This window comes from Canis lupus, chromosome X (genome assembly GCF_003254725.2).
Source record: "Canis lupus dingo isolate Sandy chromosome X, ASM325472v2, whole genome shotgun sequence".
Classification (NCBI taxonomy): domain Eukaryota; kingdom Metazoa; phylum Chordata; class Mammalia; order Carnivora; family Canidae; genus Canis; species Canis lupus.
In genome coordinates this window covers 92,106,578-92,129,871 of record NC_064281.1, presented here as the reverse complement: position 1 = coordinate 92,129,871, position 23,294 = coordinate 92,106,578, and the positions used below count along the sequence as shown (strand labels likewise).

Sequence of the window (23,294 nt, the reverse complement as noted above, 5' to 3'; positions counted from 1 at the left end):
GTCTAAGACTTGGCACACAATAGGTACATAATTAATATTTGTGGAATTAATAAACCACTTAGTGATTTTTGTGTATAGGAAATTCATAAAACTAGGCGAGCTAGTATTTCTCCTTTAATTTATTTATTTGAGATTTTAAGGATTTTATATATTTATTTGAGAGAGTGAGAGAGAGCAAGAGAGAGCATGAGCAGGGGAGAGATGCAGAGGCAGAGGGAGAAGCAGACTCCCTGCTGAGCAGGGAGCTCAAGGTGGAGCTCGATCCCAGGACCCTGAGATCATGACCTGAGCAGAAGGTAGATGCTTAACTGACTGAGCTACCCAGACACCTCCATTTCTTCTTTCATTAAGGCTTCCAGGAAGCTAAGAATCATATTTAAAGCTTAATCACAAAAAAATAAAAATAAAAAAAATAAAGCTTAATCACAGTAATCATATCAGCCCACTAAAAATAACATATTTGAATTATCTCTTTTAATCTTGATGTTCTATTCCTAGTTTATTGATCCATAAAATCTGTTTTGGAAAAAAATGCTATGTGTTGTGTTCATGTGTGTGCACACGTACACACATGCATGTGAACATATATGTGGATACAAAGATAAATCAGTACCTAAGTGCAAAGTGTTCAGAGATTGAGACAAATGAAGACCTCATCGTTTTTTGTTTTTTGTTTTTTTTTTAAGATTTATTTATTTATTTGAGAGAGAGCCCCATGCAGGGCTTGATCCCAGGACTGCAAGATCATGACCTCAGCTGAAATCAAGAATTGGACGCTTAACTGACTGAGCCACCCAGATGCCCCCTCTTTTTTAAGACAATCATGATGGTGATGGTGAAGCCAGTGTTTTACCAACATGTCGTTACCATCTTTTTTCCAGCTCTTTTTTTTTTTTTTTTCAAACTCTATCCCCAACATGGAGCTCCAAGGTCATGCTCTACCAACTGAGCCAACCAGGCACCCCAAACTTATTGTTTAAAATTTTTTTGTCTCATATTTCAAAACTTTCACAGTGCTTGTGGTTCACCTGTAGACTGTAAGGGCACAGGGTAGAGCCCTTGTTTCTCTAGATTCTGTAGCATGACTAGGGTCTGTTGATTAATATCATTCAAATCACAGAACTTCTTGTCTTTTTTTCCTTTTTAAATTTATTTATTTGAGAGAGAGAGCAAGCGAGTGAGCATAAGCTGGGAGGAGGAGCAGAGGGAGAGAGAGAAGCAGACTCCTCACTCAGTGGGGACCCCAACATGGGGCTGGATCTCAAGGCCCTGAGACCATGACCCAAGCCAAAGGCAGACACCCAACCAACTGAGCCACCCAGGCACCCCAAACTTATTGTTTAAAATTTTTTTAAAAGATTTTTGTTTTAGGAGTGCCTGAATGGCTCAGTGGTTGAGCTTCTGCCTTCGCTCAGGGCGTGATCCCAGGGTCCTGGGAATGAATCCCACATCGGGCTCCGCACAGGGAGCCTGCTTCTCCCTCTGCCTATGTCTCTGCCTCTTTCTCTGTGTCTCTCATGAATAAATAAATAAAATCTTTTTTATTTTTATTTTTTTTATTTATTTATGATAGTCACACAGAGAGAGAGAGAGAGAGGCAGAGACACAGGCAGAGGGAGAAGCAGGCTCCATGCCGGGAGCCTGACGCGGGACTCGATCCCCGGACTCCAGGATCGTGCCCTGGGCCAAAGGCAGGCGCCAAACCGCTGAGCCACCCAGGGATCCCATAAAATCTTTTTTAAAAAAAGATTTTGTTTTAAAGTAATCTCTATACTCAATGTGGGACTCGAACTCACAACCCCGAGACCAAGAGTCTCCCACACTCCACCAACTGAGCCAGCCAGGGGCCCCTTGTCTTTTTAAACCATTTTTTACTTTGTGAAATGTAACACACTCTAGAAGAGTTCCTAAGGCATATTCAGCAAAAATCATGTGACCACCACCAGGTTAAGAAATAAAGTATTGGTATTTATTGTCTATGGTGCGTGTTGGACACTGCTTTATGGCACATCTGGTACTTACTACTTGACTTTAAGTGCATAAATAGCTAATCTCCTCAGTTAAGACAGTTCCCAAGAACAGAAATCATACCTTATATTTCTTTAGACCTCCCACAGTGCTGAGTACAGTGAGTGCCCTAGATATAGTAGGTGTGCAATGCATTTTACAGGATTATGCATCTTAGCTTAACTCTGTGACTCTAGGAAGATCACTGAGGAGTAACTGTTTGAGGACATACAAAACCATATAATTTGTCCAAATCTGTGTGTACAGATTGGGATATAAGGTAACTAATATATTATGATGTGGGCCGTCAGCCCAGCCTTCTCTTGAGTTCTGGCTCTTGTCCAATGTATGAAGCCAGCCTGGAACTATTGGAGTAGCCTCCTAACTGGCCTTCAGGTCCTTATCTTTTTTTTTAAGATTTATTTATTTATTTATTCATGAGGGACACAGAGAGAGAGGCAGAGACACAGGCAGAGGGAGAAGCAGGCTCTTTGCAGGGAGCCTGACATGGGACCTGATCCCAGGACCCCAGGACCACGACCTGAGCTGAAGGCAGATGCTCAACCGCTGAGCCACCCAGGCATCCCCCGGTCTCTCCTCTTGCCCTCATTCAGTCTGTTCTTCATGTAGTGGCTCAAGTGACCTGTGTGGACACAGATCTCACTGTGTCATGCCACTGCTCAATAACCATTCATGCAGTGGTTCTCCAGCTGTGATGTACCTCAGGGCCACCTGAGGAGCTTGTTACAAACTAGTACTTTTCCCACGCAGAGTCTGATTCAGCAGGTCCAAGATTGGCCCCTTTTAATGCTGACTCTGTTTCCTCCCTGCCACTCCACTCTCATGTCACTGTCACCATCATTTCTTGCTGCAACAGTGTTCTGATTCCCAAGTTCCAACTGCATTAATCACTCCCTGCTCCAATGTTTTCCCCAAGCTGGAGCCAGACTGACCTTCCAGAATTGCAAGTATGTTCATATCACTCCCTTGGTCAAAACCATTCGGTGACTCCTCACCATCTAAGGGACAGTTTCTCTAGCTGGCTCAGGTGGCACAGCATTTAGATGTCGTGGTATTCTTTCCAGAATGCCATGAAATAATTGATATATTAAATCGCACCATATGAAATAAAAAAAAAACACTTTTCAAAAGAATACTTCTGCTAGCAGAAAATACATCCACATTATGTGTGTGCAATAGGAAATCACAGCCACAAGCACAGATGTCCATGAAAAAATAAACTGTTGAATTAAGCATGATCAATACTGGGATCGTCTGTTTAATATTCATTTGCTTCTTGTTCATTCATTTTGTTGCTTGCTAGCAGATAAGCAGGAGCATCTGTCAAAGATTTAGGAAAAAAATATGCTTAAAAAAAGTTAAAATAGAGAAATTTCTACCCATTATCTGATTTTTTTTCACTCTGAGCATCCATCCCATTTGTGGTGGGCATGTTTCCAGACTGAGCAGGCATTGTCTCTGGAGAGCCCAACTTGGGAACCCCTACTACAGAGCATGAAGTCTAAACTCTTTGGCATGACCGATATGATGCTTCCAGATCTGACCCCATCTTATCTTCTAGCCTCATTTATAGCCACCGCCCCCACTTGCCCTGGCCAAGACTTGGAATTCCTTAAATGTTTTTTTTTCCCCGTAATTTTACAAATACCATTCTTTTACTGCCTCCCCTCCCACCCTGCCCCCTCGATGACCAGATAAACTACCGCTCATTCTTCAAGACTCCACCCAGTCACTCTTCTTTCATGTGCCTTTCTTCACCTCTCTGGGTCTCTCTCTCCCCAAGCTCTTGCTTCTGCTTGGTAACATCACTTATCACGCCACTGCTTGTTCGTGGAGCTGTTGGCAACTGGCCTGGGAACTCCCTCAGGTGGCGGTAGGGATTCTTGTCACTCATTTTTTTCTTGAGTTCCCTGGCACTTGGCACAGTGGCTGATGTGCAGCAGTGACTTGGTGCATATTTGTGGGATGAATGAGTTAAATTGCAAAGGAAGTGAAGTTTATTTTTAGAACCTTCCAGTTCCCTACGGGGGTGCCATCTGCACCTTTTTTGGCACCCCTTCCCCAATCCAATGCACTCTGTAACCTTATGCTGTCCATGTAGAAATCCACCAGGATCTGCCATCATTGCTAGAGTCCAGGCTTCAAGCCTTTCTCTGGCCTTACCAGTCCTATGTCCCATCCCTCCATGGGCTAGATTTCAGATGAGCCAGTGGTTCTCGCACTTTGGCATTAAGTTCAAACACAGGTTTCTGGGTCCCAGGCTTCCAGGGTCTGATTCAGCAGGTGTTGGGTAGGGGCTAGGAATTTGCATTTCTACTAACTTCCCAGGTGATGCTGCTAGACAAAGACCACATTGTCAGAACCATTGGGATAAATTAATGTAAAACCAGGGGCAGCAGGTAATAATGCACAAAGGAACCCTAACTTCATCTTGACTCAGCCCCGTAACTGAGCTTCTGATTCCGTTGGCACTATCTGGATTTCTTTAATTCCAGAACATTTTCCCTCTGCTTTGTCTTGTCCTCCTCCTCCAACCTTCTGATTTTTTTCAGCTGGGTCTCTAGTTTCTTTGCTTTACCCTACTACTATCCTTCTCCTTCTCCTTTCCTAAAGCCACCATTTCAGGACAAAGGCTTTCCTGAGCCCTTAGCTCCATTTCATTGCCCTCTTTCCCCTCCCCGTTCCCCCATTCAGTCTTAGCAATCCCCCTAGCCCAGCAGTGAGTGAGCTTTCCAAAGCTTGGCTCCAATTAGGGTCCACTCTCACCAAGCAGGGGTAGCTCTTCCCCCCCCCCCACCAGTCTGGCTCCACAAACAACATTAGCATGCTAATGACAGTCACCTGCTGGCCCTGGGAAATCCGTAGCGTGCTTCAGCTTTCTCAAGGACAGTGGAAACACTGAAAACAGCACGTTTGAATGCTTCCGTTTATTCATTCACTCAACAAACACTGACTGAGCACCTGCCAGACACTGCCCTGGGCCCAACGGATCCCGCCAGGCCCCATGGAACATGAGCATGTATGCATGGCATGCCTGAGAGTTTATGATGCCTCTTCAGGAAGGGGATCTTTTGTTCCACTCATCAATGGGGACAGACATTCAAGGAAGGAACTGACCACTCATGGGCCCCTCTTGCCTCGGTTTCCCTGCCTGCCCTGTGCCTGGACAGGTGACCCAGGACCAAAGATTGGGAGACACCAACCCAGGGAGTTTCCAAACCTCTTTGTTGAAATAAGCATTGTAATCCACACCTCTCAGCTATTGGCCCATTATATTGAGTGAGGCAAGGTATGTAAAGCCCAGAACACAGTGAGCTAAAACCTCTCTGCACATCTACACCCCCATGCTGACAGACACACAGCGACACACAAACAATGACACAAACACCGACACACACACATATTGACACACACACACCAACACACAAAACTGGCATATACACCCTTTATACACATACCAACACACACTGAAAACACACTGACACACACATCAACACAGACACAGATGCACACTGAAACATACACACTGGCAGACACACACCAGTGTGTGAGTAAACACATGCCAACACACACATCGACAGATACTGAAACACGCAGACACATAGCTGACACACACACTGATACATGCAAATACACACCTACTCACACATCAATATCCAGCGACCTACAGCCCACGGAGACCAGGATGCCCAGGCCCCAGCAAGTGCTTGCAGCCGCAGGCAGCAGGTCTCAGAGGGACCAAAGGGTTGCCAGAGACTTGAGTTACAAACTTGGTTCCAGTCTGGCAGTCCAGATTTTTGGAGGAGGGGGCCTCTGAGGTTCTGAGGGTCCCCAGGGACAGGCGGGTAGAGTGGGTCACATGGCCAGGGAACTAAGGATTTCCAGCCAAGGTACCTCCTCTGAAGGGCTGAAAAATGTACGGAGCTTTGGTGAGCGCAGAGCGCTAAGGCCAGGGGTGGGGGTGGTGTTGGAGGAATGGGAGGGGCAGTGGCGGACAGTGCACCCCGAGAGCAGGTAGGATTCCCAGGAAGCCCAGCTGCACCAGGCCCTCCTCCCCGCTGGGCTCGGCTCACGGAAGCTCTGGGTATCAGCTCTAACCTCTGGCTTCCAGATACGCCCCTCTGGTCCTGCCACCAACAAAGTCCCATGTCCAGATCATTTAGTGACCTCGGGCCCTTCTCCGTCGCCCACCGCACAGCAGCCTTTGCCGGAGAAGACCGGTCTCCCTCCCAGACACCCAGCCAGAACGGCCAGTCACCTCTGACTTCCCGCCCCCATCCGGCCAGGGCCCAGCCTTACCGCGCGGTTCCTCTTACACAGCGCTGGTCCCGCGTGTCGCTGCCACCCCAATCCAGGGCCCGGCGCCGCCCCCTGGCCCTGCCCCAGCACCCTGGCGGGCCTCAGAGACTACAGTCGCCCCTCTTCCTTGCCGTCACCATCTGCCCCGAGGGCCCGCGCTGTCTGCTGAACTCCCCTGTCCTGGTCCCTGATCGTTCTCCTTGGTCTCTAGCGCAATGACGGCACCTTCAATACTTGGCTCCTCGCGACTGTCCCAACTACTACCCCCTCATTGTGTCTCTTTCTTCGGTACCTGCGCGCCTCCTCCCATCCAAATCCCCAGTCCTCCTGCTCAGGAAACGCTTAATTGGGCGCTTCCTGGGTGCCAGACCCCGGACTAGGCACTGGGGATGCATTTTCCGGAGTCCTTCTCCAGGTGCACATCGCACATAGGCAGCTCTCTGAGACAGTGTGAAGCACTATCCCGGCAGGTGGAACCTAGTGCCAGGGAAGCACTTCCTGTGGCCACCCCATTTCCCTGCCTTCCCTCTTTCTCCCCAGGCCTGGGCTTCTGCGACGGGGTGCCTTCTCTCTCTGGTTCCTGTTCTTCTCCTTTCCTCCCTCCTGCCTCCCCCTCCGCCGCTCGCGCCTTTGGGCTGCAGCCGGGCCACCTCGCTGTCCGGGCTTCTGCCCGCGGGCCAGCCTCCCGCTGCGGTCCCGGGTTCCACTGGGGGTTCTGGCGCCTCTCCGAGACCAGGGCACAGCCCTACCGAGGAGTGGAGCGCAGCGTCTGCACGCTAGGGCCTGGGGCAAGGCGGTCGACCAGGGTTCGCTAGTCCCAGGGAGCTGGCACGGGGCCGCTCCCGGGACTGGGGGACTGGGGTAGGGGGCTCAGGGCCGGAGAGGATCCGCGGCGGCCGCTGGCCAGGAGGAAAGGGGAACCAGGCTGACAGCCTCTGCCTTCGGAGGCTCTTACTGCGCACCGCCGGCCGCCTTCTCCCCGGCTGAGCGAAGGTGAAGGGGAAATCCGGGCGGGACAGAGCCACCGGAGGCCGCTCCCCGTCACTCCCACGTCCCGCCCGACAGAGCTGGGGGGGCTTCACCCTCAAACTCCTCCTCTGAGACGCCCCGGCGACCTAGGCACTAGAAGGGGGTCGTGGTCAGGGCCCCGCTCACACGCTGCGCTTTTGGGGCTTGGTAGGAAGAGGAGGCGTGGGGACCGTCCGTATTAAGTACCCAACAGTGGTGAGCTCGGCTTCACGAAATTACCGCCCACAGCATCCGAGGCTTGGAAACCCCGGGGCAGAAGGGGACCTCGAGGCCGCGGGCCTCGGACTCCGCACGTCACCGCTCAGTGGCGGGGCCGCAGTGCGGCTCCCCCCAGCTGCCCCCTGGTAAGCTCCACTGTGGAGCGGCAGGTGCCGCAGCCGCCCCCCCACTCCCGCTGCAGCAGCACTCCCGGGCTACGGGGGGTGGGAGGAGGTGTGGTGGAGCCTCAGGTCTCCGGCCGCTGGCGCTCCCATCGGAGCACCCTGAGATCTCGCTGGAGAGGAAGAGGGGGTACAGGGGGCGGGGAAGAGGGGGAGGAGGATTGCGGAGCTCAGCAGCGGAGCTGTGCGCGGGAGGGGGAGGGGCAGGGGCTCCCTTCCAGCCTCAGGGGTCTGGGGACTCTGGGATGTAAGGCGAGAGCAGGGGGGTGTGACAATTCAGCAGAGGTCGGGACGTACCACGGAGCCCAGTGGCGGGGGGGGGGGCAGAGGACGTGGTCACCGAGGGGAGCCCCAGCCCCCCTTCGCACAGGCCTACAGCTGAGGTTGCAGGGAGAACTGGAACTGAGCTCGCCGTAGGGGGAAGCGGCGCGTGAAATCCGCCCCCCACCCCGAACCCCACTTCCGAGGGAGTGGGTTGATAGAGGGGAGGTTGGGGTTGGAGCAGCGGCGCGGGGGCCCCTCCCTCGCACCTCCCCCCACCGGACTTGGTCGCGCCCGAAGTGTAACACTTTCTCTTTGTCGGAGGAGCTTCGCTGTTTCTTGTGCTGTACCTCCGGTTGCGGCGGCACCCGTGGCAGCCCTGGCGGACGCAGGAGCGATGGCAGCGACCGACATAGCTCGCCAGGTGGTGAGTGCGGGGCTGGGGGGCCGGCGCGGCGCGGGGGGCCGGGGGCCCGGGAAGGGCGGAGGAGACCTGGCCGCCGCCGCGGCCCCGGCGAGGAGGGCAGTGGGCAGCATCCCGGAGCCACGGCGCGGCGGGACTTCTCCCCCGGGGTCAGCGGCTCACTCCCCCGTCCTGTCCCCGCGATCGGTGGTGGCGGGCGGCCGGGGGACCCGGGCGAGGCTGCGGGCGGGCAGCTGAACTTCCATTGCCCAAGAGCTGCAGTGAGCGCCGCCGCCTCCCTCGCTGCAGCTGCCGCCGCGCCGCTGGGGCGTTGCCGAATGAATGGCCGCAGGAGCCGCCGAGCCCTCGGGGTCCCTGGCCCCCTGGTCTTGCTTTCTCCGGCCGTGGGGCCGCGCCCCTGCGCCCAGCCGCCCCCCACCCGGGCCTCCTGCGGAAGAGGGGCGCGGGGCTGGGGTGAGCCTGGGGCCGGAGGCGGCGAGTGGCGAGGGGGGCGGGGAGGTGACTGGCTGGGGTAGGGTTTCTCCATATGCATTACATATGTGACTGCGTCTGTGTGTGTGTATCACCGTGTTCGTATGAGTGCACGCGCGCGCACTCGTGCCTCCGGGGCGGGTGGCGGCGCCGGGCTTGTCCGTGACCCTGCAGGAGTCCGTCTGTTTCCCCGTGTGCGCTCCGTGTGCGCTCACCTCCGTGACGTGTGTCCGTGTGTCCCGACTGCTCTCTGCTGGGCTGGGTGCCTCTGGGTCCCGAGTGTGCGCGCGTGTGGCGGAGTGTGTGTGTGTGTGTGTGTGCGCGCGCGCGTGCAGCTCGTTGGCCTGTAGGTGGCTGGCTGCGTAGTTTGGCATGTTTCTGGAAGCCTTGACCCGGGTTTTGCGGGCCTCTGGGGGTCTGTCTCGGGTGCGTGTCCAGTGTAACAGGGCTTGTTCGCCAAAGCCGGGGCGCTGGCTTCTTTCTGTGGGGACTCAGGAACATATAAGTGTGAGGCTTGCTGAAGCGGTGCCGTCTCTCTTTTTGTTGGCAGCAGACTCTGGAAAAAAAAAATCTTTTAAAGAACTGAAGTTTTCCAGCCTAGAATGTTCAGAGAAATCATACTGAAGTGACTTGAGGCTCCTTATTTATTTATTTATTTATTTATTTATTTATTTAACCAGAAGTTTGGTTGTAAAGGGAGGGGATAATTCCGTCTAGGGGGACAATCTATCTTTCTCTTCATCCATGGGTATCTGGGATCTTCAGAAGCCCACAATTATCCACACTCTCTGATGAAGGAGAGTGAAGTAGGGGTAGGTGAGCCCCATAGCACCAAATCCTACTGGATGAAAATCTCCGAACCACACGCACACACAAGTTTTTAATCCATTGGTTTACTTTTTTAGGGAAACAGTCCATGCACTGAGATTCCAGTGCCAAAAAAAAAAAAAAAAAAGAAAAAGAAAAAAAAAAGAAAGAAAAGAAAAGAAAAAAAAGAAAAAAGAAAAAAGGAAAAAAAAAGCCTCTAGGTATTTGAAGTAATTTAAATTGATTTATTTTCAAAATCTGAATCCAGAATCTGGTCGCATTTTCACTACAGGATATATATAAATTTATTCCACCCTCTTGTCCCTGTTTGGAGGGCAGGGTGACTTTTCTTGAATCTCCCCAACCCCTACAGACCCCAGCACCAAGCTCTTCATGCAGTCATGATGTGGAAGGACCAGGACTAGTATAGGGGGCAGTGCTCTGTGATAATCGAATTTGAGAGAATTCTCTTCTAAGATTGGCACTGTAATATTTATTGCTGGGGCATTTTGAGGGTTCCCAGAGTGCTTTTCTACTCCCCGTTACCTGCATTTTAAAGATGGCATGGCTTAAGTAGAGGGATTAGTCTCCTGGATTACACTTGCTCCATCTTTAGTGACCAGAAAGGATGCTAATGATTTTTCTTGTCAGCTAATTAATTTGCATCGACCTGTCCATGCTCTGTCACCAGTCCTCCTTGCCTGGATTAGGATTGCAGGGCAGACGTTGCAAAGGGGAACATTCCAGAAGGTAGTGTTTCACCTCAGGCAGATTCAGGCAACCCAGAGGTCCCCTTTGTTCGGCAGATGGGAGGTGAGAGTGGTTTAGGGCCATTTGGTTTGCGCATGGTTCTAGTTTGCTCCGGCTGGCCTTGCCCATACTGCATGATGAAGAACATAATTGTACGCCAGATTCTGAAGCTGAAAGAACAGCCCAAGCACTTGAGACCTTGTTATCAGGATAAATGGGTTTCTGGGAAAACTGACGTCATTCTCTCTGCCCCCCTCCCCCAGTCTGTAAAGCTCTTGTTTATGTGTCATTTGTCTCTGCTCTCCTTTGTGTCTGCAAGAGGTTGTAATTCACCAGGGGAAGATGGAATTAACTCAGGAGACCTTGGATGGCTGGTTGCTGCTTGTTTCTTCCAAGAATCACGTATCCAGGGTTTGGGAAGAGAAGACTGGAAATTAAACCTAAGTGTGCCTATTGTAGGAGTTCTTTTGAATGAGCTCTGAGATATGGTGCCATGCAAGCATTGCTCTGGTGTGTTTGTGCATGTGGGGGAGGGAGTGTTCTTTCCAGAGTCAGTTGAGGGTCACCATGGCTAGTAAGGTAACCTCATTAGTGACCTGAAACAGGCCATGGAGTTGTTGGATAGGACACTTATTTAGGCATACATGCAGCTTGGAAGTTCAACTCTTGTGCACACAATACAATCCCATCCCATCGCGAATGAACACCATGAAGATGTGTGACAAAACTATTTCTCCGTTGTGTCCACACGTTGACTTTTGTCTAATAAGTGTCCAGCACCATGGCTAGCCCTGGTCAACTCTACCAAAAAAAAAAGTAGCAGACATAGTTCCTGGCTTTTAAGCTTAGTCTAGTTGGAGAGACAAATTATAGATGCTGTGAAATAATTAGAGATCTATAGAAGATTCTGGGGATGTCCCCACTCCCAGCCCCTACCTGTGAGGTGGCTTGGGCTGCTATTAATATACTCTTTGAGGTTATGGGTGACTTGTACAAGGTCACCTAGCAAGGCATAGCCCAGACCTCAGGGGCTGCATCTTCTGGCTCTTTTATTGAGCTCTTTCTTTCAATGGTGTATTTTGGGATCCAGATTGTAAGTGTTGGCCCATAGAAAGAATGGCTCATTGATTCTGGCTTGAACCAATCCCACAATGTGGACAGTGATGCTCTCCTCTGGTGGTAGCCAGGTAATGGTCTTTCTCCCTAATGAAAGATCTTGCAGGGACTAACTCTGCCTCCACCTGGGTCGTTCTGGGGCAGCTATCTCAGGGCAACTGCCTACAGGCTGGGAGAAGCTTGCCTCTGCATTCTGGTCTTACTACCAAGTGGCACTTACCCTTGATTTCCCTGGAAGCTCCCTGCCTCAGCCATCTCTATCACCTCACAGTAAAAGTAATATTATACTCCAAGCAGGGAGAGCAAAACTCCAGTATGTACCCATACCTCCACGGAGGATACAGCACAGAAGAAAATGTACATGGCTGAGGTGCCTGGGTGGCTCAGTCGGTTGAGCAGCTGACTCTTGATTTTGGCTCAGGTTATGATCTCAGGGTCCGGGCATCAAGCCCCTCAAGGGGGCTCCAAGCTCAGCAGAGAGTCTGCTTGAGATTCTCTCTCCCTCTGCCTCTGCCCCTCCCCCTCATGTTCACACACATGTACTTGCTCTCTCTCAAATAAATACATCTTTAAACATAAAAAGAAAATTTACATGGCCCCAAATATTAAAAATTGTTTAATCTAAATCAGGGGTACATTGGTGATCATGGTACTATTTTCTAACTTTTTTATGTGTTTGAGACTTTTCCAAAGAAAAAGTGGGGAGAGGGGAATGACAACGTCCCCCTCCCCCTAACCAAATGCATACAGCCCCTTCCCTCAGGGAGTTTGGGCTCTAGTAGTGGAGGCAGATTTAAATAACTATAATTATCATTGTGATCAATGCTGCACAGCAGAGCTGCTGCCTACTGTAAGAATTCATTACAGGGGCGCCTGGCTGGCTCAGTCGGCTAAGTGTCTGCCTTTCACTCAGGTCATGATCCCCAGGGTCCTGGGATGGAGCCCCGCATTGGGACTCCCTGCTCAGTGAGAAGTCTGCTTTTCCTTCTGCCCCTTGCCCCATTCATGCTTTCTCTCTCTTTCAAATAAATAAATAAATAAATAAATAAATAAATAAATAAATAAATAAAATCTTAAAAAAAAAAGACTTCATTACAAGCAGACCTCATCCAGCCACGACTGGGGGCTTCCTGAGGGCTTTGGCTAAGAAAGGAGGTAGCTATGAGGAAAAGTAGGCTCTCATGCTGCTCCTGGGCTGGGAACACTTTATTTGCTAATTCACACACTTTTATTCTCATTCATTCCTTCAACGTGTTGAGGTGCCAGGGATATGGTGGTGCCAAGGCACACAGGACTGTGCCCTCTGAGAGCTTCCAGATGACAGGCAGGAATAAGTCCCGTTTCCTTTCATTTCCTAAATCCTGGAAATGGTGAGAGTTAGCAGCGTTCTCATTACAAAATTGCATTACAGCTGAGCGATTTGTCTGTATAGTATAATGAGATTTTGATCTGCAGTCATGTGCATAGCATTTACCTTGTGGCGTCTCTGCTGTAAATTTTCTGTTAATTGCTGGCTTTGTTACCTGGCCCGGCCCCTCCCTTTGTGTGCTGTAAAGGAACAAACCCGTTGCATGAGTCTGAGCAAAACTAATTAGAAAGATAAGTCCCCCGGAAAAAGGTATTCCAAAACTAAATAGGACCGATTTCTAGACTTGCCTGGGTTTCTGGATTATCAGAGTCGTGGTTTCATATTAGCATGAACAATTGAGAAGGGCTTTTAAGTTGTGTGTACTTTTAAGGCCACAGTCAAGAAAGAGAAAGAAGAAAGAAAAGAGAACACCATGGATAAGCGTAACATGTTTCTTTCAACGGTCTCAAAATGCTTTTATCTACATTGCCTGGACAAGTGTTCTTGTTTTCTTATTTTATGGGTACAGGGAGACCGAGTGACTTAGTTCAAAGTGTTAGCGCTGTTCAGTGGATGAAACAATGGGGCACACACTGGATGACACAGATTGTTTTTTTTTAAAGATTTATTTATTTATTTATGATAGACACATACACACACACACACACAGAGGCAGAGACACAGGCAGAGGGAGAAGCAGGCTCCATGTCAGGAGCCCGATGCGGGACTCGATCCCGGAACTCTAGGATCACGCCCTGGGCCAAAGGCAGGCGCCAAACCGCTGAGCCACCCAGGGATCCCCATGACACAGATTCTTTAAAAACAACCAAACCAGCCCTTTTCGTGACGTTTCTAAGAGATAAAAACTCTGCCTACCCTGACTTCCCCCTCTTTTCATTGCATGTCCCCCACCCCAGTGCGCTTGTGGAGCGGGGGGTCAGAGGAGAGTATACTTGGGTGCTCTGAAGGCTCTGTGATGATAAAAATATTCTCAGCTTCAATCCCAGAGAGCTCAGTCATGGGTTATATGTGGGTTTTTTCTTTCTTTTTTCCTTTCTTCCCATATTGCTTTAAATAAAAATCTTGGAGCCACCAGCCATGTAATGATGGATTATTTTAAGTAACAACTTGGTGGGGGGAGCAGAATAAATTAGAAACACAGACCCTTCCTCCTGGCTTTGGCAGGAGGAGGCTTCTGCTGCTGGGATTTGAAACCGTGGGTTTCTCCGCTGCCGGCGCAGAGGAAGGAGGCCACATGCTCAGGAGGGTGAGAAATAATGTTACCCCCTTGTGCTGCGTCTCCCCGTTAGAGACAGCCATCTGCTGAGCGATGCCGCGTGCCCTGGCTGGCCCTGACTTGGGTCATCCCTTCCACTCAAATGTGACCCGGTAAACGATTTGCAGGCTCTCTCCGGGTGGAGGTGGGCGGGGAACAGGACTCAGGGCTCAGGTTTCTCCGGCCAGCGCCCCCCCCCCACCCCCGTGACCCCCAGCGAAGGCCCTGGGGTAACAGGAGCAGAACTCTGCTTTCCCACCCTGATGAGGTGTGAGGCCGAGCTGGGTTTCCTTTCCCAGTGGAGGCCCCGGCGCTGAACAGCGGCGCAGAGGCAGGAACTGGGTTTTTTCAGATCCACTTTAAATGAGACCAGATGGAGGCAGAGGCAAAATCAGGCTCCCTAGAGGACAGTTGGGCATTCATCCAGAGGCCTGTGAGTAAACCTTTTTTCTTTTTCTTTCTTTCTTTTTTTTCTTCTTCTTCTTTTTTTTTTTTTTTTTTTTTTTTTTTTTTTTTTTTTTTTTTTTTTTAGCAGATTGGAGATAACAGTGGCCAGCACACCTAGAAAACTATTTAAAGAGCCTGGCTTGAAGGAAATCTGTCTGGCTTTTGTGGGAAAGGTGACCTCCTCCCAGCAGGAGTTGTTCGTGGCCTGAGGTGGAACTGTTTTTACCTAGAATCTGGCTGGTTGCTGAGGTGGCCCTGGGGCCTCAGGCTTAGGCCCAAGTCACAAGAGAGGCAAATGACAGAACCTGAGAGAGAGAAGTCCCAGCCTCTCTATGGCATCAGATGCCTCAGTTGCCTTCCGTGGGCCAGAGTCACTTCAGTTAGCCCACAGTGTTCTGGGTCGTGACCCGTGACCCTTCTCCCTTTTTTATTTTTTATTTTTTTCTCCCTTTTTTAAAAAAGATTTTATTTATTTATTCATGGGAGACACACAAAGAGAGAGGCAGAGACACAGGCAGAGGGAGAGGCAGGCACCCCACAGGGAGCCTGAGTAAGACTCCATCCCAGGACCCCAGGATCACAACCTGAGCGGAAGGCAGATGCTCAACCACTGAGCCACCCAGGCACCCCTGATTATTTTTTTTAAGATTTTAATTTATTTATTCATGAGACACACACACAGAGAGGCAGTGACATAGGCAGAGGGAGAAGCAGGCTCCCTGTGGGGAGCCTAATGTAGGACTCGTCCCAGGACCCGGGGATCACGCCCCAGAGCCGCCCAGGCGTCCCGATCCTTCTCCCTCTTTTTTTTTTTTTGTAAAGATTTTATTTATTTATTCATGAGAATATACAGAGAGGAGAGAGAGAGGCAGAGACACAGGCCGAGGGAGAAGAAGGCTCCATGCAGGGAGCCCGACGTGCGACTCGATCATGGGTCTCCAGGATCAGGCTCTGGGCTGAAGGCGGTGCTAAACCGCTGAGCCACCCAGGCTGCCCTCCTTCTCCCTCTTGACTGCCATTAAGCCACAGCCCAATGCCCCCAAAGTTTGAACACCATGAAGAAATCTATCTGGCACGTGGAGTGGTAGTCGGCTTGCTCTCTGCCCCTAAATCACTCTGTGACCTTGGACAAGTCACTTCCCCTCCCTGAGTCTTGTTTCCCCTTTGGTAAAACAAGAGAGTGGGCTGGAGTAGGTGAGCCATCAGGGTGTTACCAGCTCTCCCACGGGATGGCCCTTACATCTCCTTGCTCTCCAGCTTTTCTCTAGGATCTCCTTGCTCTCCAGCTTAATTTCATCTAGGGTCTCGCCTGCTTCTGCTTCCCACTGAGGTAACAGACTCTTAACTCCACCTCTTCCCTGCTTTCCTTCCTTGCGCAGAGTGAGGAGGGAGTTGTGGAAGAGGCAGGTCTGTGCTTTTAGCTCATCAGGGTCTCCCTGAGCAGAATAGAAACAACCGTTCAAATAGCCTGTCCCTGTAGGTGGATATAGCTATTGTCTTCCTATAAAGGTACATGACAGCTGAATTTCTGTCTATTGAATCCCATTTTAAATGCACTAGGAGAGCTGGCCATTTAATGGAATCCTGCTGCGAACCCTTTTACAGAATGAAAAGCCACTCAGGAATTGATCTGGTGCATTAAAATCCAGAGTTTCTTCTATTGGGTTTGCAAAAAAAAAAAAAAAAAAAAAAAATGGGCCTTCCCCGTGTATAAGGAGGATGTCCTTTGTGTGTCCCCGGGGTCCCCAAAGCTGCTCCCCCACTGAAAGGCCAGTGTCAGCAGGGCTTATTTCTCCTTGGAAGGGCTCCTAAATTTCTCCTCCCAATTCAGGGCATTGCTACTATTGTCAGTTTCCCCTTTGCCTGGCTTAATCCTCAGGAGGGAAATCCTGACATGTGGTGCGTGAGGCACACTGGAGGATTTTTTTTAACCTCTGAGAACTTATCAGTATTTTTGTGGTTCTTACCGCTGATAATACAGTGGCATCCACTCCCTTGACTGGAGGCAGCAAATAGGGCTATCTATCATCCACCTGATTGCTTCAGCGAGCAGTTTTGTTGCATGTTTCAGGATATGTGATTTGACTTTTGGTTCACATGAATCCTTATAATAATAAGTTATGCCGTATAATAATAAGTTATGTATGTACAATGTTATAATAAGGATAATAATAGGGCTTTATTGTAGTATTGGTAAAATAAATATTTATGTACAATAAAACTGCTCCAAAGCTGACTACTTAACTGAATTTTCTGATTATCTGTATGTAAAGCACCTTTTTGGTAGTTGTGGTCAAAGATTTTGCCAAAATATCCAAGGCTACTTTCCTACCTAGGAAAGCATCATCATAGAATCTTTTTTTTTAAATAAAATTTCTATTCTGATTATTAAAGTAAACTCTGCCCCCCAAAAAAGTAAAAGACGCCTGTTGTAGAAAATGCAGAAGACACAGAAAAGCAACAACACCTACATTCCCTCCACTCAAAAGTAACTATTGTCACCATTTTGGTGGTTGACCCTCGAACAATGCAGGGGATAAGGGGTGGCGACCCCCGCACAGTAAGGAATCCACATATAACTTTCATCTCCCTCCAAATTTAACTACTAACAGCCTACTACAGACTGGAAGCCTTACCAATAACATAAATAGTAAGACTAGCACGTATTTTGTATATTATATGTATGACATATAATTGATTTTAATCATCCTGAGGGTTTGCAGGGTCTCTCAAAGATCAGTATTCAGGGGCACCTGGATGGCTCAGTCAGTTAAGCATCCAGCTCTTGATTTGGGTTCAGGTCATGATCTCAGGGTGGTGGGATCGAGCCTGGGCTGGACTCTGCACTGGGGGTGGAGCCTGCTTAAGATTCTCTCTCTTCAAAAAAATAAAAATAAAAAATAAAAAATAAAAAAAAAATAAAAAAAAAAAAGATTCTCTCTCTTCGAGGATCCCTGGGTGGCTCAGTGGTTCAGTGCCTGCCTTTGGCCCAGGGCATGATCCTGGAGTCCCGGGATCAAGTCCTGCATCGGGCTCCCTGCATGGAGCCTGCTTCTCTCTCTGCCTGTATCTCTCTCTCTCTCTCTCTCTCTCTCTGTCTATCATGAATAAATAAATAAAATCTTAAAAAAAAAAAGATTCTCTCTCTTCTGCTCCCTCTGTCCCCGCTCCTGCCCCCAAAGATGAGTTTTCAGGGCTGGGATGGAGATGGGGAAAAGGAAAGGTGTGAAAGATCAGGCCCACCAGTAAGGGACACGCGAGTCTGCTGGAGTGCATCTGATTTCAGTGTGTCTATGACATGCAGGGGAGAAAGTTTAGGGAAAGGCCAGTTGTGAGCCAACCTTTTTGTTTTGGCCTCATACTTACGTATTTATTTATTTAAGTAATCTCCACCCCCACTGCGGAGTTACTGAACCCAGGACCCAGCGATCAAGAGTCCCATGCTCTACCAGCTGAGCCAGCCAGGTGCCTTGTTTTGGTCTTGTCTTTCAAAACATCAGGCACTAACTTAGCCACCTCAACTGGAAATGGAGGCAGGAAACTCCCTTGACACATATGCACCCACAGTTCCAGAGGCCTCAAATACTGCTTGCTTCCTATACCACTAAGTTTGAAAGAGGGGTGGAGTGGGGGGCGGAAGACAGGACAGGCATTGCCCACTGGGGTGCTTACGGGACTTTTTGTTTTCAGAATAACAGCAGTGGGAGCAAGATGCACAGCTGGAACCGCCATAACTCATTCTTCATAACATGAACCTTTGAATATTCAATTAAAAAATGAAATTGGTGTGTCCCCAGGGGAGGAGGCGGAAGAGAAAGAGAGCGGTGTTTCTGCCCGTGATATGAAGTGTGGTATAACGTATTTCAAACCGCAGGTGACTGCAGATGGGGAGAAAACAGGAAATGTAATTGGGGAGGGGAGGGGGAAGGGGCTCGTTCAATTCTCAGGAGCACTCTTTCATTTTGCCTTCCTTTTAGCTCTTCTCAGACTCTGCATCCTAATTACCCCTGCCGCAAAGCTGAGTGAGAAGTCTCTTCTCTCGGAAGTATTAAAAATGTTTTTAAATGACACGGGTAATGTATGAATACATTCCTGCTGTAAAAGGATCAAACAATACAGGAGTATACCGACTACCCCCTGGAGTAAGCCCCTATTTCCGCTTAGCTCCCCTGAGCTGGCCGCAGATGTCCCTGGTTTGGTGGAATCTTTTCTGTCTCCTTTCTCTGCACTCACATGCATTTATGTGCAAATACACATATATAGGGCTTTTTTGCACATAGGGGCTCCTACTGTGCTTTTTGTTCTACAGTTTCTTTCTACATTATAATATGTCCTGGAGATATTTGCATTAAAACATAGAGACCCGCTGTATTCTTCTTTTTTTTAAAATGGTTTATTTATTTATTTTAGAGAAAGAGAGAGACAGCATGAGCAGGAGAGGGGCAGAGGCAGAAAGGGAGAGAGAATCTCAAGCAAACTCCCTGCTGAGCACAGAGCCCAGACATGAGATATGGAGCGAGATCCCACGACCCAGAGGTCACGTCTTGAGCCGAAACCAACAGTCAGGTGCTCAACGGACTGAGCCACACAGGCGCCCCAAGACCGATCACATTCTTCCTAATGGCTACAGAGTATTCTAAAATATGCATGTACCATAATGTAGTTAAATATTTTTCTATTATCAGACATTTATGGGTTTTCCCCCCTAGTTTTCCAGTATTATAATCGATGGCTGTAACGAATTTCCTTGTACATATGTCTTTGTACAGACATGTGAGTTTCTGTAGAATAGATTCGTAGGGGACTTTGCAGGGTGACAGGAGATGGGCCCTTTAACATTTTGGTGACTTGTGGACTTTCTGGCATCTTCATTCAGGCCTTAAACATGACGCCACCTGCTACTCGAGATGATAACTTGAGGTTTTAACGTTGGGCCGAGTTATCAGTTCTGTCTTCTCTGGTGCACATTGTAATCCAGGGAACGTTCAATTAACTGCAATCAGAGTAATTAAGACCTCACTTAATCAGGCCACCTTAAGGAGAGAGAGGAAAGAGATAAGATAGCAGAGCTTTAGCGAGAGAGGAGACAGAAACTTCCAGGGGCTGTCCTGGGGTCAGTATACATTCTGTCTGATGCCCTTTTTACCTCTACATATTTAACTCTGAACAATGAGGACTAATACTCATAATGATGACCTTGACATCTTATAAGATTTATCAAAACAAGAGTCAATGGTGCTTGCTAGACAGGATTTCCTAAAGCAGGAAATATATATACAAATATATTTTTGAAGCTTTCTCGAGGATAAGCACTGAGACAAAAAGTTTGCTCCTTAAATCTTAGCAAGAAAAACACAGTAACCAGCTCTCATGCTCCCTGGTCCCCAACATCCAGTTAATTTCAGTGTATTGGATAAAAGGATACAGAAGAAATAAGGATTCTAAAGTTACCAGTGACCTTCACCAAATTCCAGATTGATGGTTATTTCTCTGTAATTCTTCCTGACTTCAACTTTGGCCTCTGGTGATAGAAAACTATTGGGGCATCTCTTATTTTTCTGATCATGTCCTCCTCTTGGAAGAATCCTTTCCATCTTCCCATTCCTTACTTGTGGGCATTTCTTATATTCAGTCTCCAGCTCTTTTCTCCCTGTACTATCTCTTGGAGAACACATCCAGATTCATACCTCCCACTCCTAAATTCATACCCCAGTCCTGAATTTTCCTTGAGCCTACAATCCCATATTGCTAAGTTCTTGTTGGATTTCTTCCCCTGCATATCTCACCAGAAAATAAAAGCCATCGTATTTTCCTTACCACATAAAATGCTTTGGGGCACCTGGGTGGTTCAGTCGGTTAAATGTCTGTCCGACTCTTGATTTTGGCTCAGGTCATGATCTCAGGGTCCTGGGATCGAGCCCCATGTCGGGCTATGCGATCAGTGAGGTGTCTGCTTGGCCATCTCCCTTGCCCCTCCCCTACGAGTGCCCACGATCACTCTCAAATAAATAGATAAATACAATCTTTTAAAAAAAATGCTTTTATGGGATGCCTGGGTGATTGAGCGTCTGCCTTTGGATCAGGGTGTGATTCCCGAGTCCTGGGATCAAGTCCCGCATCAGATTCCCTGCATGGAGCCTGCTTCTCCCTCAGCCTGTGTCTCTGCCTCTCTGTGTCTCTCATGAATAATTAAATAAAATCTTTTTAAAAATAAAGATTTTATTTATTTATTTGAGAGAGAGAGGGGGATGCCTGGGTGGCTCAGCTGTTGAGCATCTGCCTTCGGCTCAGGGCATGATCCTGGGATCCCAGATCTGGTCCCACATCGGGCTCTCTTTGAGAAGCCTGCTTCTCCCTCTGCCTGTGTCTCTGCCTCTCTCTGTGTGTCTCTCACAAATAAATAAATAAATCTTAAAAAAGAGAGAGAGAAAGAGAGCATGAGTGCAGGGGGTAGGGGCAGAGGGAAAGGGAGAAGCAGACTCTCTGCTGAGTGTGGAGCCCAATACAGGGCTCAATCCCAGGACCCTGAGATGGTGACTTGAGCTGAAGGCAGACACGTACCTGACTGAGCCATCCAGGTGCCCCGTGATGCCATTTTTCAATGATTCCGTTCACAGTGGTTAAAAAGCCTCAGAAACTCAGTGTTGGTCTAAGTATAGGTAAAACAGACCCTCTTGCACATTGGTGGCGGAAATAGACATTTGTACTATAATGATTTCTCAGTGTATACTGAAGTCTTTCAAACGTGTGTGCCCTTGGACCCAGCGAGCTTCAATTCTAGGAATTTAACTTAAGGAAATAATCAAAGATCTATGGAAACCTATAAGAACAAGAATTATAATGTTTATGTTGTTTAAAACTCAGAAACGCACTAAATGTCTAACAATGGAAGATTGGTTCAGTGGAATGCTGTGGCCAATACAAATAACGTTTTAGAAGTTTATGCTTAATTTCTCAAGAAAACATCCACACTATGTTAAACGTCAGGCAATGGAAAGGAATATCCAGAATTATCCCTATTTTGTAAGAAACAAAAGGTATACAGACTGGAGGGAAACCCATATAAATGTTAACAGTGATTACCTCTGGAGAGTGCTGTTATGAGTAGTTGTTGTTTTCTCCTTTATCATTTTCTCCCTGTTCTAAAATCTCTACAGCAAACATTGCTTACTTTTTAGGAAATGAAAAATCCCTGATAAGTATAATGTTTACGTAATAGCTTATTTAAAACCAGAATCCTCCATTTCCCAAAGCAAGAACCCTTCCCAGGCTTCTCTCTGTTCTGTCCATGGTGCCATCAGTCCAAGCTCCCAGGCTCAAAACCTTGCAGGCTTGGAGCTTTGATCCCCCTTCGCTCCCACGTACCCAATCACTGATTGAGTGATCACCATTCTTTAGGACACGTCTCAAGAGTGTTCCTCCCTCCTGAGTCCCAAGTCAGATCAGCTCAGTTCAGCCAGCATTTGTTGGCACAGTGCCTGCATGTCAGTCTGCCAGGTCCACGTTAGTGGAGTCATCTGTCTTCCTGCCTCTGCTTCCTCTCTCCTCCAATCAATCAAATGTCCTGCAGCTGGAATGATCTTTTGAAAAACGCTACTTGTATCATGGCTCTCCCTGCTCAAAACACTCAAAGGGCCCCCAAACCCCGATGCCTACGGAATAAAGCCCATCCTCTTTCTTCTGCTATTTAGGGCTCTTTACAGAACTGTGCTAAGTGGGAGGTAACATTAGGGGGGGCACATGGGAGGTTTTTGGTGAATTATTGACAACGAAGTAAGTCTTTAAGGTGTGGAGCCTGGGTGGCTCAGTAGGTTAAACGTCGACTCTTAATTTGGGTTAGGTCATGATCTCAGGGTTGTGAGATTGAGCCCTGCAACGAGCTCTTTGGGTTGTGCTCCACACCCAGCATGGAGCCCGCTTAAGATGCTTGAGATTCTCTCTCTCCCTCTCCCTCTGCCCCTCTTCCTCAGGTTTCTCTCTCTCTGAGAAAAAAAAAAAGATTCTGCCCCTCCCCCTGCTCTCTCTCTCTCTTTTTCCTAAAGATTTATCCATTCATTTATTTTATTTTTTTTTTAAGATTTTATTTATTTATTCATGAGAGAGAGAGAGAGAGAGAGAGGCCGAGACACAGGCAGAGGGAGAAGCAGGCTCCATGCAGGGAGCCCGACGTGGGACTTGATCCCGGGACTCCAGGATCAGGCCCTGGGCCGAAGGCAGGCGCTAAACCGCTGAGCCACCCAGGGATCCCCCCATTAATTTATTTTAGACAGAGTGCAGGGGAGGGGCAGAGGGAGAGGGAGAGAGAAACAGAAGTGGACTCTGCACCTAGTGCGGAGCCTGTTGTGGGACTTGATCCCACAATTGGGAGATCAGACCTGAGCTGAAACCAAGAGTGTAACGCTCAGCCGACTGAGCCTCTCAGGCACTCCAGTCTCCCTCTCTTAAAAAAAAAAAAAAAAAAAGAAGTGGAGTTCTCTCCATCTCTCCACTGTGTTCAGTTTGAAAATTCCCTTTCCTCTCCTTTTGGCAGTTGGACCAGAGGCCAGAGTTTCATGGTGCTGAATTTGGAGACAGGAAGAGGCAGCCAGGGGCGATAAAATATGGCTCAGGAAACCTCAACTCTGAGTCTGTCCCAATTTCCGATGCCTGCTATGTAGG

The 23,294-nt window shown here is 48.6% G+C and overlaps 1 protein-coding gene across 6 annotated transcripts in view; it reads left to right on the top strand.

Annotated features, from left to right (window-relative positions):
* The first annotated feature begins 7,643 nt into the window (after positions 1-7,643).
* SEPTIN6 (septin 6) overlaps positions 7,644-23,294 on the top strand; it is a 67,582-nt gene continuing 51,931 nt past the window's right edge. For 3 of the 6 annotated variants that reach the window (XM_049107890.1, XM_049107889.1, XM_049107891.1), the window contains exon 1: positions 14,431-14,622. In XM_049107890.1, coding sequence (XP_048963847.1) covers positions 14,563-14,622 — 60 coding nt within the window. In that variant the 5' untranslated portion in view covers positions 14,431-14,562. Of the gene's footprint in view, positions 7,701-8,102; positions 8,425-14,097; positions 14,181-14,430; positions 14,623-23,294 lie in introns of those variants that run through there. The other 3 variants (XM_025431271.3, XM_049107888.1, XM_025431273.3) reach the window with 3 other exon arrangements.